The sequence below is a fragment of the Apostichopus japonicus genome, chromosome 4 (genome assembly GCF_037975245.1).
Source record: "Apostichopus japonicus isolate 1M-3 chromosome 4, ASM3797524v1, whole genome shotgun sequence".
Classification (NCBI taxonomy): Eukaryota; Metazoa; Echinodermata; class Holothuroidea; order Aspidochirotida; family Stichopodidae; genus Apostichopus; species Apostichopus japonicus.
Window position 1 is genome coordinate 4,545,791 of NC_092564.1, and position 19,547 is coordinate 4,565,337.

General features: G+C 36.8%; 2 protein-coding genes across 3 annotated transcripts; both read right to left on the reverse strand.

The window, feature by feature from the left end:
- Positions 1–994: 994 nt before the first annotated feature.
- On the reverse strand, positions 995–6,328 carry LOC139966215 (V-type proton ATPase subunit F-like). Its single transcript, XM_071969021.1, has 5 exons — positions 6,127–6,328; positions 5,229–5,357; positions 4,735–4,816; positions 3,669–3,874; positions 995–2,766 (listed from the first exon to the last, which is right to left on the reverse strand). Exons 2-5 carry the CDS (start codon positions 5,274–5,276, stop codon positions 2,737–2,739), a joined length of 366 nt encoding a protein of 121 aa, XP_071825122.1. The 5' UTR covers positions 5,277–5,357; positions 6,127–6,328; the 3' UTR covers positions 995–2,736.
- A 2,657-nt stretch (positions 6,329–8,985) lies between these two features.
- Positions 8,986–19,299, reverse strand: LOC139966210 (uncharacterized). 2 transcript variants are annotated; one of them, XM_071969008.1, is made up of 8 exons: positions 19,107–19,299; positions 17,342–17,444; positions 16,512–16,832; positions 15,220–16,176; positions 14,265–14,360; positions 12,346–12,395; positions 11,347–11,377; positions 8,986–10,636 (listed from the first exon to the last, which is right to left on the reverse strand). In XM_071969008.1, exons 2-8 carry the CDS (start codon positions 17,406–17,408, stop codon positions 9,912–9,914), a joined length of 2,247 nt encoding a protein of 748 aa, XP_071825109.1. In that variant the 5' UTR covers positions 17,409–17,444; positions 19,107–19,299; the 3' UTR covers positions 8,986–9,911. The 2 variants fall into 2 exon arrangements, with proteins under 2 accessions (XP_071825109.1, XP_071825110.1); XM_071969009.1 differs by lacking the exon at positions 19,107–19,299 and having other exon boundaries at positions 17,342–17,626.
- Between the last annotated feature and the right edge of the window lie 248 nt (positions 19,300–19,547).

Below are 19,547 nucleotides of genomic sequence, written 5' to 3' on the forward strand. Positions count from 1 at the left end.
CGACGGTAGCAAGCTGTGTGTGTCTTTTTATTCGAAACTAGGTCAGATTACCGGCATGAGACTTTTCTTTGTGCGCCAGTCTTCACACCCTTTAAAGCTGAGGGTTTGCAAACACCCGTTACAAATTTGTGTCACTATTGCCCAGAGAATACCCAAAGTAGATTTCATTATTAACATCAGAGCATCACCGCAATACTATCAGAGCACCACGGTGAGACTATCAGAGCGTCACCGGTACTAGATTTTATAAGCTTACTGTAGAATATTCTGCAAATACAATAATTCCAACTGAAATAGCCAAATCACCATCCTGATAGTTTAATCACTGTTTAAATTACAACTTTGTTGGAACCACCTAAAAATCTGGACATTGTTTTAAAAAAATTGTAAATCCACCCTTACAATACTGCAAGGTGAAAAAATAAAATTGAGGACATATATAGGAATGTGGATTTATGATAAAACCTTCGTACAATTCCTATGAAGCTGTTTACTTTTTGTCCTAAAAGGTACAATTAGTTTAGCCTTGACAATGGCTGTGAAAGGCCCTGTTCTTATATGTTAAAGTAGGCTAGGCTGGGTGTACCTCTGCTAGGAATGTGTGGTAAGCCAATGGCAAGAGTTGTGCTTTCTTTAGAAAAGTCAATGGACTGTCAAGATTTCAGGCAACTATTTGTAACTTTTTAAAGCAACCAAGTTTCTGCTAAAACTCATGTAATGTTTGGAAGATGTGAAACTGCAAATACAGCCAGCAGTTTTTGAGGTGTAATTTGGATTTGAAATCAAATGATGCAACCATATTGAGTTGGGAAGCATGTTCTTAATTGTCATGATTTGGAATCATCTTTACTTAAAGATTAATCTTGAAATATAAGTATAATCACTTCTTCCCATGGCATGTCTCAGATATAAAGACTACTTAACTGTCTGTGACATTGACTACCAGTGTTTTGAATTTGAACAGAGAGAAATAAAAACGAAGCGACTCAATACGGTGTGTTAGACATTAAATATATTCATATAGGTTGTTAACTTTTACCACCAGTTTCATACATCTCTGGATCAAATACAGCCATTTTATAATGTGAGTTCTTATATATTCATTTTACTAATATCAACTGAATTTAAACACATCAACTACTGGAGGATAATAATAAAGTACTTTAAAATATAATGATTCAGGACAGGAAAGATCTGGCTGTGGACTCAAAACAGGCCATCCAGCAACGAAAAGAAAATAGGACAAATGTAGGAATGAGACTGGGAAGAAATATCAAAACCACAGTCCATAAGTTAAGACATGTAGGATTGCTGGACAGCCAGGTCAATGAGTTATGTGTAGTAAAATGAGTTAATAATTCCCCTTCCTGCTCAACCAACCAAAAGATGGGAGGTCTATAATGTATAAACCACAGCTAACAGATGCCACAAAAGCAAGAATAGGAATGCTGTAACCATGAGATACTTGCAGTGCTCGCTGGTTCCCAATATTGTTATCCTTTGATTGTTTTTGCTTCTTCAATCCAGACTAAGCAACACATGGTCAAATTACCACATGCGACCATGGATGTTCACCATTAATGTTCTCGAAAACAGTCACGGCAATCTCAAAATAATATCACTGTGATCTGAATTGAGTTCAGCAGATTCACTTAGGCATACGAAATATGACAGTTGCTCATTATTGCACTATTATTATCATATGATGCCCTCCACCCCTCACCCTTCCCCAACCCCTACCCTTCCGTCACCATCACAATACTCATACCCACCTATGGAGGATATTTCAACATTGTCTTAGCTTGACAAGTTAATATACAAACCAACCAACCAATAAATGGATGATGCTTAAATTGTCATCAATCTGCATCATCTAAGCTAGGAACTTCAGGATGAAGTTACAAGCAAAATAGAAACATTGCGGTCTCACTGTAACTCTAAATCATCCAAAAGAAAGTATGTCCATTAGAGTAGTATACTACACAGTTCCAAATACTGTACGGAAAATAAGCCTTGCAGAATAAGCAAAGAAATGACACTAGAGTAGTTACTGTGTGCATAAACAATACTAGCAAGACAACAAACTATGTTTGAATAGGTAGCTGGGTGTGTCCTGCTAACCCTAGTAAAATTGAAACAATAAAAACATCACTGTTTAAGTCTAATTCTAAATCATCTAAAGAAGAGTAAAACAAATGCACACTGCTTATGGTTTAGCAAAGACGTCTTGCTCCATCCACTTAAATAGGAAGCTGGGTGTGTCCTGCTAACCCTAACAATATAAACATCACTGTTCCAGTCTTATTCAAAATCATCTAAAGAAGAGTAAAACTAATGCGCACTGCTTATGGTTTAGCAAAGACGTCTTGCTCCACCCACTAATCTCATTTTTACCAGTCCACTCACTAAACACCACATTAATAATTACAAATGTTTTTAAAGTATTCATTTACAGCTTATTTATTAATCTGACCATATGTGATATTAGTCAATTCGCAACAACATGATATATTGACCATCTTTTTGTGGACACTGTTGTTATATCACCTTTAATAATGCAAATTACATGTGGCAAGTACATTACATGCTCATAGTAAAGCAGTTGTTGTTAGGAGAGCTGTAGAGTCTTTTCAACAGGGCTGTGAACTTGTGGGTTTAATATAGTACATAAACATGCTTCTCTCTCCATCACCAAACTTCTTTTTTTTGGTCATCTCGGATCTCCATCGGTTTTATTTACCGGAAGTCCTCGGCACTGAACATACCCTGTAGAGGAGAGAGGCAGATGGTGTGAAGTTTCCATATTGTTTTATGTCAGCATCAGATCAAGTAGTATGTATCATCTCAATATGTTAATGTGATTATAGAAAGTTAAAAATAGTAATCAAAGGACTGAGGCCAATGTGATAGAACTCTATGGATAATTTATGCATGAAAACACACAATCAGGCGGTATCTATAACGAGCAAAACCAATTAAGAAGTCAATCATCCCATCTGCTGCTTTCCTTGGTTTACCATTTGTTGTCCTCCGTACAAACTTAACACTGTTAGTGCATAACAGTCATTATTCTTCATATTTTCGAACAAGTTATGATATGACATAATTAATTGGAATTCATTGCAATTCAACCCAGATTGTGTGGAATGTTTTCCTCTCTCATCTCTCCAAAATTTTTTTACCCTTAGCTATCCTTTTGTTATTTTTGGTATTCTTGCTTGAGTACTGTATTTACCAACTCTAAACTAAGACTCTTGCTTACCATGACAAAGGATTATTATTTTCATTTTGCAAAACAATCAGGGGCACAAATGCATTGATACATCTGGGTGGCTAAAAGCCCCTCAGAATGTTAGTGTACAATCCTAGTGTACTGTACAGAAAGTAAATATGTGTGGGACAAATAAACAGTCGAAAAGTCTTTAACATTGTTTCAAAAGTTGTAAAATCTAGCACCAGTTCGCATCTTGGCATCCTCCATTTTACCAAATATTTTTTTCAAAGAGGGGAATGCCCCTTAAACTTGACGACATTACATCTTATCCGCCCCCCTCCATCCCCATACACCCCTGAAAACAATACAAACTTATCCAGCACCAAACTAAGGAAAAAGAAATATTGAAGTTTTGTTCTGGATTAAGTCGACTTCTGGGCTTTTCTAAACCTACCTTTGCTCTACGTAGTATAGAGTCCTTGTTCGGGTCGTATGGACAGTCCTTGGATGGAATCTCTAAAATTGCAGGAATAGGTTTGGAATGGTTATCGATAGCGTGCCGGATGAGTTCCGCATAATTCTGGTTTATGAGAATGATCGCGATGTCACTCCGATTCAGAAATGCATTAAAGCGCTCCTCAATATCATGGACACTGGTGTCTGCAAGACAAATGTTGAAAATGAACTGGAAGTTTGAAACATCAGTAGTCCAAGAAATAATGACCACATCACCCGGCCAGTTTGTTGATTAATCGCAGGGAATATTTCATCTGATATTAAATTTTTAGAAATGGGGGGAATTGCTACACAAATGCATGGAGTTATCATTGTACGTACACTGGCCCGTTGTATTTATAGTATTTTATGAGGAACAACATCCAAAAGGCTAAAAATCTGCTGCAGAATCATTTAACGGCTAATTGATAAATTTAATCCTTGAATTATTCAAAGAAGGCCGAAAATCTGATCGATATGAAATCAACATTTGGTCGACAACATGAAAACATTCGATCAATTTTAGTCAACAGTCTCTGATATATTATCTATGAAAATGTCAGTGAGCACATAAATTAATTATCTTTTCGGCTCTGTTCAACTTGTGACAAACGTTGCTTATTGAAATTATTTGTAACCTTTTTTCAGGTTTCCTAGCTTTCATGAAAAGGGATTATGGCAGATTGGTCAGTTACTGGAGTGACTTCAAATTTAATGACAGTGTAAAATACATCATCTACAGGTGTATATGTAAAGGCTTTCCTTCGTATTCTGCAGTTAGCATCACTTCAAGCAAATGAAATTCTTCAACTAAAACATGCAGGAGTCCCATGTACCCAAAACAGCAAAGCAAAAATGTACTATTTAAACTTAGTGTGCTAATTTTAATATAAATGTTGACCAAAAAAAGGTCGCCATGGATATATCATACACAACATAATGTAGCTTGTCAAATGAACATTTACAGCAATTGCTATACAATTTTGAGTTTTTGCAATGATGTTAAGAACCTGGTAATACCGTACCTTTTTCAACCACCATAAAATTTGGTTTTCTGGCTTTATTCATCTCTCCAATACCTCCTAGCAGAAATCCAGTGCAGGTATCCTGTTATACAGATATAAATTTCAAAATTTGTGTGCATGTGTTGCAGAACTGTTTAAAATTCTTAAACCAAACATTACAGAAGGTTAAGGAGGTGTGAAATACAAAAGCCAGCAAAGTCAGGATATCAAAACGATGTTCCAGCTTTTCATTCAGTATGAAATTTCTGAATTTAAAAGGTAGTGCGTTGAACTTGTTACCAACTATGCCAGTTTGAGGAGGTGTGAGGGAATGAAAGCAAGATTTGATTTTCATAAGAATTGTGGTCCTTTTTCTTGCAGTAATTTCAATCAAAACAATGTTCATAATGATCCACTGAGCAAAACTGACAATGATGAACCCTGAGAATAATAATGTTTTACACTATTATACAGCGAAAATAAATTATTAGATTGATGAATATGGATATGCCTACCTCATCACCAATCACAGCAACTAGTTTTCCTCTTGCAGCATGCGCCATTATCTACAGTACATACAGGAATAGTGCTTCTGTAAGGAAATCTGCACCAATTTTCAAGGCAGTAGTATTTAATCTCAGTTCCTGTGAAGAACAAAACGAACACATAGACATTTTAGCCAGGGACATCAGGAAGACAAGAAATTAAAACAAAACATTCATTAACAACACACGTACATGAAAAAATTGAAAATAGTTGAATCATGTCAGTAACCTCCCCCTTCTATTTCCCTCATACTTCTTTATATGCACATAACAAACAATGTCACAAAAATGAGCACGTAAGCTTTATCTACAATGGTGATCCTTTGAGATTTTTGATAACATTTCCAAACCTTTGTAAGTTGTGAATTGAAAAGAAGGATCTCTTTGCCTTAAAGTATATGTAACCTTATGCTTCCTAAGAATCAGTGAGAGGAATTTACATGAGAAATGACCTAAAGCCTACAGTGGGTACTATTCATGTTACACCAGGTGTAGTCTAAGAAGTTAGACCAAGCGTCCACAACTAGGCTACCAAACTATATTACTAGCCAGAGCAGCCAAGAAATGTCTGTATTTCACAGTGTCTGTGGCACGATGTCCGTTTAACACAGGCAAATCTTCTCAAACTGAATGACTATAAGGCATTAACTAAGTACTTTAATTAATTCATGGAATTTTTATTAAATCTACAGTAAAACCAAGGCATAGTAAGTAGTAACTTCAACCTAGCCAATGATAGACTAATCTAGGCTCAACTTCTATAGCCAAAAACTACAGTTATGACATTGCCGCATATGATTTAGATGCATTGTCAAAGTAAAGTTAACATTAATACGGAACCAGTTCCGCGAAGACACTTCAATCTAACCTTTCGAAGTTGGCTGAAAATTAGAATCAAACTTTTCAAGAACTTCAAATCAAGGATCCTTTCTTCTCCTCTTTTTTTCCGATTAGTGTCTTATCGTTGCATCTAATTCGTTCTAAATGACTGGATCAACAATAGCTACAGTGCTGTAGCCTCTGTACTATTATAATCCTACCATAACTCCAGCTTTTAGTCATATGATGTATTGTACACAAACTCTAATCTAATACTTCCACTTTGTCTCGATTCTCGTTACACATAGGATATGAAACCCTCGTAAAATATGGCATAAAATTATTGACTAAAACTTAAAAAAACGTATAATATTTGATAATAATAACAAAAATTGTAATAATTTCTCTTTTACCATGCTATTATTTTTTATCTTATGTTTGTTTCTTTTTTGTATATGATATTCATCTGATATATTCACTACACTGTAAGATAGGAGTGGACTACATTATCTCAAATGCGAAAAGGAAACGACTAATACACAACTACATGTGACCTTTCTTGTTTCGATTAGTTCATTATTGTTGGAGGTAGTATTGAAAATTAGTCATGCCGACATGATAAGCTTGATATGGTGACAAAAGCAACGGGTTGGATGGGTGTGGGGTGTTCTGTTGCCTTTCCAAATATGATTTATTTTGTTTTTATTTGGGGAAAGAGGGTTGGTGAAGGGCACAGGATGTTGAAGTGCATAAAGTGGAAGTGGTATGGAAATGGAGGCAATTATGCACCACATTATATCTTTAGAGAGCATCCTGGGAAATCTGCCTACGGGCGAGCAAAGCAACTTGGATTCAATTGACGAAAGCTTCGTGTTATCGTTGCTAACATATCTGCACATTCATTGTAATGGGTAAAGTTACGTGTATATGACGTGCAGCTGTCACCTATTTGAGTAAGGGAAAGCTGTTACCTAGTGAAACTAATTTGCAAGGCCTTATAGAGAACACGCATTTGTTCGATAAATAAGTATGACAGGGAATGTCTACCATGAGAGGCTTTCGATTCTCAATCTCACCACCTATGAAGTAAGCCAATTGTATGACGGAATTTACATGAGCCGTACAAAATTGTCTATTGTTTGAGTCTTTGATAGTCGGGTTAATGATAAGCTTCATTCAGTTCTCAAGGATATCGATCACCCTCTCCACGCTCCATTAAATAATTGTATTATCCCTCGTAGTGGGAGGATGAGACCTCCGAAGGCTCATACTAATCGTTACCCCTCATCATTCATGGGACAAGCTGTTAGAATTTTTAATGCATCTTTTAATCGCTAATCTCTTGCCTTTGTCTTTCCTTCTTTCATTTGGTTCTTATCATATTTACCGTTTGTGATTTGTTTATACTTTTTATTCCTTGCCATTCTGTGAGCTTCGGCCCATCTGTTCCCGTTCCTTGTTATTAGCATTTCTTATGCTTTTATTGTCCTACTGTTTGTTCTCTTATTGTTGTATAGTATCGTTTTTATATCTTACTGTTTTATCTGCAAGCATGTAATTTCCCTATCGGATGCAATAAAGTTTATCTTATCTTATGTAAAGTTTTCAATTTTTTCCAAGGGTAGAAACAGGTTATTGTCTAGAGTTGCCGAAAAGTTGCAGTAGCAGATTATATGTTCTTAAGAACTTTTCTCAGAGGTTACGTTGTGAATTATAATTAAATTAGTTGCCAAAGTTGGTTGTCCTCCTAAAGCATTCTTTACACGTGTTGCATATATAGTTTATATCGATGATGTTTGCAAGATGCACCTTTCCTTCATAGTGTTGACTCATAAATATTCATGAGGTTGGGGTTTTATTTTCTGATGTTCATAACGTAACTAACTATAACATGACTTGACCAAAGGCTTTACGTGATGCCACATGAATTCCCTTTCAAGAAAAAAAACTTGAAATTCCTTAAACATTGTGCCAGAGATAAAACACACACACACACATACGCACACACAAAACGCTTAATATTTTGCGTTTACGCATTTTCCATTTCACCACGAAATATCTCAAAGGGGTAATCATGGGTGCAGGACGACATATCATTCCCCCCCCCCCGGCGTCTCCATAGCGTAAACTGTGGTTGCGCCCATGACTCAAATATTAACTGACTGAGTTTGACCAGTGATTCGACATTGATGAGGTATGCATAAAGGTGTATTCGTGATTCCAGCGTTGGTCATCTGAGGTTAAGGTAGTGATATGATGCAGTCTTGGCATAATCCAAAACGTGATTTACGAACCGTAATTCATACGCCTGGACAGGCGCGTAGCCAAGGGGGAGGGGCGAAGGGGGCAACCCCCCTTGAGCACTTTTTTGTATGTTTTTATGATATCGCTAGTAATTTCAAAGAGAGAATGCTAAGATGCAACTAACAGGACCAGAGAAGTGCCATTTTCAGCGATCTGGAAGGCATTTTCGGTCAAAATTTTCTTGTACGCTTCGCGCCAACTTATGGTGGCGCTACGCTTAGATTTAGATAGTTTGCAATGCCGTATCTACGGCTCTGATAGTTTGCCTACAGGTTCGCCCCTCCCTTGGCAAATTCATCGCTACGCGCCTGGAGAACATGTTATTATCCCACTTCTCTTTACCTCAACTGAAATACAAATATATAATCATTCCTGAAGAGAAATAATAAACACATTGTGATTGTATCTTTTATGGTATATTTTACGTCATAGGCCATTTCTATGAAGGAATGCATAAATAAACTTTGATAATATATTTTGTAATATATTATAAAATCTTGTGGAATAAAGAAAAACTGTTTACAATATAATAGTAATCTACCCGCCCCCCCCCAAAAAAAAAACCCAAAGAAGAGATGTATATATATATATATATATATATATATATATATATATATACATATATATATATATATATATATAGGAATAACGGAAAAACTGTTAAACAACTATGCTGCATTTAGAGAAAGGCTGGATCTCGAGTGAGATACAATAATAGAATTAGGTAAGTGATTGGAAGTAAAACAGCCAATGTTTGGTTATATATATATATATATATATATATATATATATATATATATATATATATATATATATATATATTTAAATATATATTAAATTCCGGACCATATAATGATATTGCTCTTCTCTAAGTTCTATACATTGCAACGAGAGCCTTTGTAACGTTATCATCCCGTGCGTGTTTGATGATTGGGGGTCCGCAGCTGATTGACATATTCCACAAGTAAACCGGCCGTAGAATGTATTAATGGTTCAGTCGAATAACTTGGTCTAGAACCATTCCAGTCTTTTCGTCGTCTTTCAAATAGCTCTTTCTTGCTAAATAATGCGCAGCAAGCCATTCACAGAAGTCTTGTATGTATAAAAACCTGATACATTTATTGTACAAAATGGTCTCTTTTTGATTGATGACGTGCCTATTGGTTTAGAACTGTCGCCAAGACACCGTCATATGACAAGACCTCGTGTTCAATAAGAATGCCTCTTTCGTAAATACGAATCACAAATCTCTGTCCCGACAAGATTACAGAATCTTTCTTTCTTCCATGACAATATGGGTTTGTGATGTAAAGCCTCGTCTACAACTTCATTTCACATTATTGTTCATTTGCGGTAACAATTTAGCATGCAACGGTAACGATTCCTCCTGATTCATACCTGCTAATTTCTGATAATATTACCTGAAAATACTCTGTAAAACTTGAAATGTATCGCAAGGCTTTCCCAGTATGTAACAAATGTGATATATAAGGACAAACATAGCCGGATTTTTGCAACGTTCATTTATAATTACATTTCTATTATCGATTCGGTGCTTCCTTGTTTTTCTACAATATATTCATTAACGTATGCCAATCTTCCTGCGTCGTGGGACCCCGTCAAACGATATGTTCTCGAGGACTTCGCGTTGTCAAAGTTACTGAAAATATTGTTCCGAGATGTTGTCGTAGCAACAACAAAACTTTCTGGTAAAATTTGTTGTGACATTAGTTTGGAAATGTCACATAATCCCCCAGAATGCCTGTGGATATCACCACATTCATTTAATCCGTCCAGAATAAACATTAATGACGAAGAATTATTTAATATGTCTCTTATATCGCATTCAGTTAAAGTTGTGTCCCTATCTAAGACATATAACTTAATCGCTTCATAGAGAGAAATGTTTTTACTTGGAAATCCCATTCGAAGCAATATTACAATTTCAATGTCCTTTAATGGCGAGGATGGATTCTTCGTCGACCAATCACAGGCAGCTTGTAACGATAGTGTGGTCTTCCCATAACCGGAATCACCTGTTAACATAGTTAGATTTTTCTCCCCAGTCGTTTTGAATATCTCGTGATACGAACTGACCCGTTCCCAATTCTCACCGTAGTCGTTCAGTTTTTCAATTCCATTTTCTACGAAAACGTTTTGTACCACGTGATTTTTGACGTAGGCTATCGAATGGTGATCCTCATAAAGTGTTTGATATGAAGTTTTCAATTCTTGTAAGAATGTTTTCTTTAGCACTGTTGAAAGAAGGAAGTATATTCAGATAAGTTTGTGATAAATTCGTGTTTGTGTTCAGGATATGTTAACATGAAAAACATGTTGAGCGTGTATAACATATTAATATCAAGCACACAGCCAGGCTGGGTCAGGTCAGGAAGGAGGTGATATGTAGACTATTGCGTCCCACATCACTCGTGTCCCCACCATGTGTACAAAAAAACGTCACAAGTTGTAGGACTTGTTAATATAGTAGTGCCCCTCCTTAAGTTGATGTTGTCCAGCACCCCCAACCCAGAATTTATAGATACAGGCCTAGATGTTGTATACACGTCAGTCTTGGTAAGGTTTAGTCTGCTAATGATACATACTTACTTTACGGTATAATACTACAGTAATATGCTCCATATCTGAATTTGCTTTGAAAGATATATTCATACCTTCAAATTTAAAATGACATTTTTTTAACCAGCAAGCAATATAACGTATAACCAAACAGTATTGACTTACATATTTAACATTTCCTTGAGAAACTCGCAAAGTTGCAATCATGTTGATTTTCGTTTTTGTAAAACCTAGGCCTATTTGTATATTTTTCCATGCATTATTTTATTGAGACATATCTTAGGATATCCTCTTGTTTTAAATTTTGATTGACTTTAAAGTTTGAATCATTGTACAGGTACCAAGTTTTAACAATAGGATGACATACAACAATGTATATACTTACTTGTTTCGTTCGTTGCAAGTAGTTCAAGCTCCTGTGTAAGAACGTTTGCAGAAAAGAAACAAAGTTAGAGAATTGAAAAATGAAATCAATAAATGGCTATAGAACAAATAATAACTAAAGAAAATGTCTGTGGTGGGACGATATATATATATATATATATATATATATATATATATATATAATGTATATGTATAATAATATATTAGTTGCTTCAATGGATACCCTAACTGTAATATATTTTCCTCCATCTCATTTTGAAGTAACAAAATGCACGATAAATACAAAGGTGTATGGCAAGCCATGTGGGACAAAGACCGCATAGTATATCCTCGTATTAATACGAATAGATACGCGTATTACTTCGAACATATACGCGTATTAAACCAGACAATAACTGGTATGTCTTATAGCTGTCACCCACATTGTACCCTCGCCAGTGCAATAAGTAAGCCTTTGCAACATTAGCTTCTATTGACAGATACACCCAGACAACAACATAAGTTAACTTTGTACGTGTATATATTTTCGAATTAATCCTCACATGTATTCGAATTTATCCTCGTATGTATTCGAATTAATACGCGTATACATTGAAATTAATACGCGGATATATTATGCGGTGTTTGTCCCACGTGGCTTGCCATAATGGTGTGCGGTTTCTAATGGTCTCCCCATCAGGAACTAGAGTCATAACTTTAAAAAGACTCATCTTTTTATCATGTACTTTAAGGACTGATCTTGTTTACATTTGTCTTAACCTCGTTTACATTAGTTTCATCAATTTATGGATTGATTTATTGATTTTATCGATTCATTTTTGTGTCTGTTTATTTATTTTCTGAATTTGCTATGACCACTTTATTCCTTTTATAACACTTTAGTCCTTTTATAACTCTGTATTTTTACTTGTTAATACTTGTAATTTTATATATTTTTTTAATTATTATTTATAATAACTTAGACGTATAAAGCGTGGATAAGATATGGCTGTTTTCTCACCTCTTCCGTAGCAATCCTTCTAATTCGCGCTTTCTTCTTCCTTCTACGAACTGTAATGAAATACCAAAAGTAAGTACCTACTTAAGGGTAAACGAATAGACAGATCAGATCTAATACATCATATATTATGATGATGTGTGAATCATGGAGCTTGGTTAACCACTTCAATTAGAGGGCGTTAGCATTGGCCAGACGTTTTCATATTTAGTGCAAATAAAAACAAATAAAAAACTTTATAAAATGTCATTTTCTCTTAATCTGTACATCATATATGAGTATATATGGTTTGATGAAGTGTTGTATTTTTCGGGTTATCCATGAATGTTATAAAAATAAAATCTTTGAATTATGCAAACATTTTTTCCCAATGACAGGTACATGCTTTTGGCGTGACGATCATGGAATGGGATCTTTATGAAACTAACAACAGTAATGTGCATCAGAGTTCGATATCAACTTATGTTGTGCACGCAATCGAGAGGGATAACACTTAGCTGGCTTGTTCCAATAATCCCCTCCCTTCTTCCTCGCTCCATCTGTTCGGACCTTCATGTTCTTTCTGAATGCAAGCAGATCATGAAATTTGAGGAACATTTTAAAGGCCCCTCCCATCACCCCCACCTGCACACTTTTCGCAATTAGACTGTATATACTAGGCTTACTCGGTTGTGCTGCAGTCAGTGGCGGCGGAACCGGGGGGGGGGGGGGGCTTGGGGGGGCTCAGCCCCCCCAATGAAAAAGTTGAGGGGGCAAATGCATGATAAGCCCCCCCAATATTTACCAAGGCTCCGAAACGTGCATCTGTCCATTTTTCAATGCATACTTGTCGATCTGTCCGATGCACACGTATACTATATAGGTGTAATAATTTTAGTAATTGCTGGGGGACCCTCGGCCCGTCCCCTGGCTATAGACCACATTGTCACCCCAACCGCGTCTTCACGCCCCGTGAAAAGTGGAAGCAGTGAGTGTGAGTACCAGTAAGCGTAACACAACTTCGTCTTAGGCCAATGACTTGCCTCATTTCAGCCAGTTCTCCAACATCCCCTTACTTAGTGGCGGAGCGTCCATATATACAGTCAGGGGGGATGCCCCCCCCCCCCTGACAGACTCAAATGGACTGCTGGCGCCCTTTTCAGCTTTTCACTATACTTTTTACTTATTCGCTATTATTGACTAATTTATTGCGCTCTCATATACCTATTGACATTTGTCATATTCTGTTGGTGTAATTTTCCGACAAAATGGCGACGACACCTATTTATTCTCCGTTTATCTGCAAATTAGCAATGCCCGGAAAGGGTCATTTCCTGCAATCTAGGGAGTATCTTTACTCAAAATTTTTCTGTACGCTCCGCGCCAACCTGTGGTGGCGCTCCGCTTAGATAGTGTCGAAAGCGCCCCTACAGACCATTCTTGCCCCCCCCCCCGACCAATACCCCTAGCTCCGCCACTGCGCTTACTACACTCAAAAACGTCTTTGCGAGTACACTACGAGTATAATAGCTACTCTCTTAAAACAACATCGAATATACAAATTACAATGTTTTTACAGACTTTTACGTGCAATCTGAGATTGCAGACTTGAGACCCATATTTTAGGGCTAGGTATTCGCAGCATAAAACACACGGGAAGTGCCGTTTCCGGCCATCTGGGGATTTGAAATAACCCAAAATTTTCTTGTACGCTCCGCGCCAACCGATGGTGGCGCTCCGCTTAGATAGTCTCCACACATTAGCCCCCCCAATAATTTTTCCGTTCCGCCGCGCCTGGCTGCAGTTATACATGGGTGAGGTGGATTACTTGTTTATACAATCGCCGATATTACTCACTACTATAGATAGCGTTACTAACAATATATATATATAGTTAAATTAATTATGAAGTCATGAATATTCATAGGCAACAGCGGACGTACCCAATTTAGTACACACTGAGATGTAAACGAAGATCAAAAAGAGAACACCCAAACTTATCAGTAGAATGGACAAGAGTTTTGAAACTATCGGATTGCCTGCAGAGGATAAAAGGAAAACAATTCAGTGTTTGGGTAAAACGATTACTTCTGAAAGAAAATCATATTGTTGTGAAGGAATCATCGATGATAATGAACTAAGAACGATTCTCAGGTTCGAACATGCAAATGACAGTTAGATACTTTCAAGCAAATTCGACAAAAACAACTTTGAAGGCGATCACGACGTAACTTTCTTTACAACTCACTGGAAACAGCAGCCTAGAGAGATCTATAGAGTTGCACAGATATTCTGCAAGAGTATTGCAAGCCTACGCTTTTGGTAGATCCATGACTACTTTTTATTATTCTTGAATGATTTTTTTCTAAAAATCAGGCAGCCACGTTGACCCAAATTAGTCCTCGTTAGGTAAGAACCGTCGCTACTTGCTTACATATTTCAATATCTTCACTAACTTCTTCACAAGATTCGAAGGCTTATCGGTAAGTCCTGATAAGAACAATTATGAGTCAAAATTCTTCTAATGAAAAGTTGATGATTTCCTATTTAGCCAAACTATATTAGTTATTCCTGTAAAAGGCGTTACTGTGTTTAAGCTTTTTAGTCGTACGTCCTGTTTCATTGACCAATTTTCTAATAACTTCAGAATGAGGAGGGGAGAAACCAATGGATACTGAGTTTAGTTACCATCAAGCAAATGCCCCGTTTTCACTTCAGTGTATCATATCGGCTACAATCCCTTCAAACAATGATTAAAGACTAAATAGCTTAACTTAAACTTCGTAAACGTAGCGTATTGGATGCCTCAAAAGATGTCAATATTAAGTATTAATATTCCTAATCGATTTCAGGTATAATCGGCGAAATTTTTTGATTACTTATAATAAATTTGTCTACCTTTGCCTAAGTCTTGGGACGCCAAAGAAGGTGTTGATTGCGTGGTATTGGCAGAGCCAGATATAAGGCTCTCATGTGTGCCAGGCATCGTTTTGCTAGTTTCAGCAGATCTCATATTTTCAGTGAAGGCATCTGCTAAATTGTCATTTGCTTTGTCTGTGGCACCTGCAGGATCCTCTACAGGAGTAACCAAGTGTGTGGTCAATGCTACGTCAGATTCCGATGGGTGAAGTTTGTCAGCACTGGTCTGATCTGGAACGGTGACATCTTTAGTAGTTGAAGATGGTGGCTTTGTGGAACCTGCAAGATCGTCTACAAGAGTAACCAAGTTTGTCGTCAATGATACGTCAGATTCCGATGGGTGAAGTTTGTCAGCACTGGTCTGATCTGGAACGGTGACATCTTTAGTAGTTGAAGATGGTGGCTTTGTGGAACCTGCAAGATCGTCTACAGGAGTAACCAAGTTTGTCGTCAATGATACGTCAGGTTCCGATGGATGAAGTTTGTCAGCACTGGTCTGATCTGGAACGGTGACATCTTTAGTAGTTGAAGATGGTGGCTTTGTGGAACCTGCAAGATCGTCTACAGGAGTAACCAAGTTTGTCGTCAATGATACGTCAGGTTCCGATGGGTGAAGTTTGTCAGCACTGGTCTGATCTGGAACGGTGACATCTTTAGTAGTTGAATATGATGGCTTTGTCACAATTTTATCGGTCGACGAAAGGTCTTCAAAATTTGTAAGCACCTCTTCGGTATAGTTTAGGAAAATGACGTTCGTTGCCAATGCAGTGTTAGTGATATCAGTTCCCTCAGGGATGACTTTGGGAGATACACTCGATTCCCTTATAGATTCTTCAACATCGGACGTTCGTTTCGTCACATGACCAACCGTTGATGTTGTCTGCACTGCATGTGTTGACTTCAATGACTCACTCAGTTTTACATCGTCTTGTGATGCTGTGAAATATGTGAAAAGAACTTCAAGTTAGTCGCGGACATCAATTCGAAGAGAATTGTGACGTCACTTATTCCACACAGATAATGTCCAAAGCATTATATCAAGAACAACATTAATCAATGTATAGACGTGCAAGTGAACGTACGCCGAGCAGTGCATGGCACGGCTAACATTCGATATACATTCAAAAAGTCAGCCAATAATGTCACATGGATTAATGTATGAAGCAATGATCAGATAAGCAAAATTCCAGTCTATTTATATTATGGTTAGACTAAAAGTCAACAGCTACATTGATTTCTTTTCAAATTTTTGCGAACGTGAATATACTCACCGATAACAATAACATTTATATCAGCTTCCTCGGTTTGTCCTGATTCGAATAATACCACAATTCCAAATACATGCTCATCTTCCAACGAAACATTCCTGATGATCAAAGAACCGTTCTTGTGTATGTCAAATTTACCAGAAGAAACTCCCGGTTCAGTTTGTACGGAATCTTTGTATTTCAGAATTAGTTGATCGTGGGTCGAATTACTGTACCAGGACAATTCTTGGAAACTGTTATGTACCATACAATATACCGTACAGTCTGATCCTAGAATTAAAATCTGTTCTGGAGCACACGTTAGTAGCGTTTCAGTCTCATTACCTACGATGTAAAAGGCAAGAGACTTAGAGTGAACAATACCGACCATTCCATTCCATAACACAAATTCCAGTATTTGAACACATTTAAGCAAAATGGATTTAATGTTTTTTTTTCTACAAAAGAGCAAATTGCAATAAATACAAAACTGGAAAAGGGTACTTTTTATTACCAAAATGAAACACTACTAATTGATACAAAGTACACTTGTCTTTCAAGGGAATTTTTTTCACATATCTGGCGGGAATATGTTGACACGTGCCTATGACGGCATATGGAGTAGTGCTATAGTACTGGTAGTGTAATTCCATGTTACAAAGTGTTATAGTTTCTCAAATGCTTAACTGAAACAAATTAAAAGTACTTCTTAATTTCAAATGTACTAATATTTGGCTCTCTGACCTACATCAGAACTACTATTGAATGGGATTATACCACAAGATTATAGCATTATAAACAATATGCCAAAATCAACTCTAAAATCAATGTTTGCAAACGAAGACAATACTTACATCTTCCTATAAGAGTATTTGTTGATAATAAATTTACTAGCACAAGTAGGATAGCCTTGATTTCCATTATATTGTGAAACAATTTTAAACACACTGTCTTTGTCTGTTGGTAAAGATATAGAAGAGATATATCTATATAATGACGAGCGCTGAAAAGTACACATATGAAAAGCCTGGGACTATAGACAGATAATGACTCCAAAGATTGCTTAATATGCTTAACAATAAACCGCAATACTTTTAAAGAACACTCTGTACATATAAACCCATATAATATTATGAATCACACACTCGGACGCACGCACGCACACACATCTGTTATGTATAGTTTAGCTCCTTGGTAAACAAAAAGTAACAATATAGTGCAAAGAGTTATTGATAATTAACTTATGTTAGGTCAAAATACAAAATGGTGATAGTTATGAAAACGTTATCAACAGAATGCAGTTACCATGGAGCTCTTATCACATTTACAAAGGTTAACAACCGATATGATTAGACAGCGCACTGGTTATTATAACATGCAGTTGAGCAAGTAACATTCTTTCTTACACCATATATACACACATTTACAAGGGTGACAGCAGATATGGTTAGACAGCGCCCTGGTTATAACATGCAGTTGAACAAAAGTAAAACCTTTTTTTATCGGCAAACCAAGTTTCATTACGGAGCTAATTCATTTCGAAAAAAAAAGGAAAAACTACTTTCGATCTGTGACGTTTTTCGGTGATATTTAGTAACAAATTGTGACACGGTTAGACAGGCGCGTAGCGGGGAATTTTCCAAGGGAGGGGCAAAATTGTAGGCAAACTATATCCAAGCGTAGCGCCACTATGGGTTGGCGCGAAGCGTAAAGAAAATTTTGGCCGAAAATGCCCCCCAGATCGCTGGAAATGGCACTTCCCATGCCTTGTAAGTTGCATCTAAGCATTTTCTATATTGAAATTATGCTCGAGGGGGGGGGGGGGGGCGGTCGCCATAGGAGGCGGGAGGCTGCAGCCTAAAAGTGTTTGTGAAAATTCGGGGAATATGCTGAGAATTTTTCGGGAACCTACTGAAAGAAGAATAATTTTGCAATGTGTTTTTCAATGGTTTAACTTATATTATTATTATCATTATTATTGTAACGACTTCCCCGATAATTCGAACCAATAGGGATGGGTAATAACACGGAAAGTGATTGTATGTTATTGGCATATGATGTAATAACCGATATGATATGCACATTAACATGTTGAAAAATGTTGGTTATATTTTTCGGGCAAGTCGTTACAGCCCCCCAAATCAAATTAGGCTCCTACGCCTGAGGCGCTGCTGCCGCCAAATATGATTTGGATAAATAATCTCACGCATTATTTTCTATTTATAGCCAAAAAAAAGCTATGCCACCAAATATTGGGGGGGATATTAGATACTATATCCCCCACCTAAAATATTGGGGGGATATGGTTAGAGAGCTCCCTGGTTGTGACATGCAGTTGAGCAAGTAACATTCGTTTTTACATACATGAACACATTACCGTGTAGTGTTTTTTGTAGGTTTGTGCTCAACGACGCTATGCATGTTGTATCGACGACAGTGTAATTTAATTACCGACATTTCAAATAGTATATACATTGTAACGTATGGCACATTCTGAACAAACAATGGTAGTTTAAGACCGTTCAATATCAATTATTACAGTGAATTCTAGTCTATACACATTATAATTTATTGGCTATTTTATGATGCAATTGCATGGAGTAGTTTATATAATATTACCTGTACAGATGAGTCGATGGATAAGTGTCTTTTTTTTTACCGCCACTGAGTATCCAGCAGGTTCAATTAGTAAAACCGCCTTTGTCGATCGCTGGTTAGTGAATGAAGATGACAAACGTTACCTCATCTATATCCGATGTGTGATTCACCCATGACAGTACCCAATTCTTGCTACCGCACGATGTGTACTTTGTGCCAGTGAAGATTAAGAATTGTCTGGCTTCACATATAGCAAAGTCTGAAAGTAGTTCAATCACCGCGTATCAAAATATGTGAGCAAACAAAAAGCTTTAATTGAGCGTTGTTGATTAACTCCGAGTAAACAAAGCCTAACTTATCTTTGTTTTATTACAAATACCATTAACATATATAATTATACTTGGCATTCCTTTAGTATTTCCATGAACCGTGAGTAAAGTCTTTGCATAATTGTTGCCCCCA

Bases quoted from the DNA above. Each gene is read 5' to 3' on its own strand.
- LOC139966215 (XM_071969021.1), bottom strand. From the start codon at position 5,276: ATGGCGCATGCTGCAAGAGGAAAACTAGTTGCTGTGATTGGTGATGAG. The intron at 4,817-5,228 runs GTAGGCATATCC...TCTGTATAACAG, and splicing joins TTGCTGTGATTGGTGATGAG to GATACCTGCACTGGATTTCT. The intron at 2,767-3,668 runs GTAGGTTTAGAA...TCTCCTCTACAG, and splicing joins CTATACTACGTAGAGCAAAG to GGTATGTTCAGTGCCGAGGA.
- LOC139966210 (XM_071969008.1), bottom strand. From the start codon at position 17,408: ATGGAAATCAAGGCTATCCTACTTGTGCTAGTAAATTTATTATCAACA. The intron at 16,177-16,511 runs GTGAGTATATTC...CATATTTCACAG, and splicing joins TATAAATGTTATTGTTATCG to CATCACAAGACGATGTAAAA. The intron at 12,396-14,264 runs GTACGTCCGCTG...ATTTCATTACAG, and splicing joins CTCAGTGTGTACTAAATTGG to TTCGTAGAAGGAAGAAGAAA.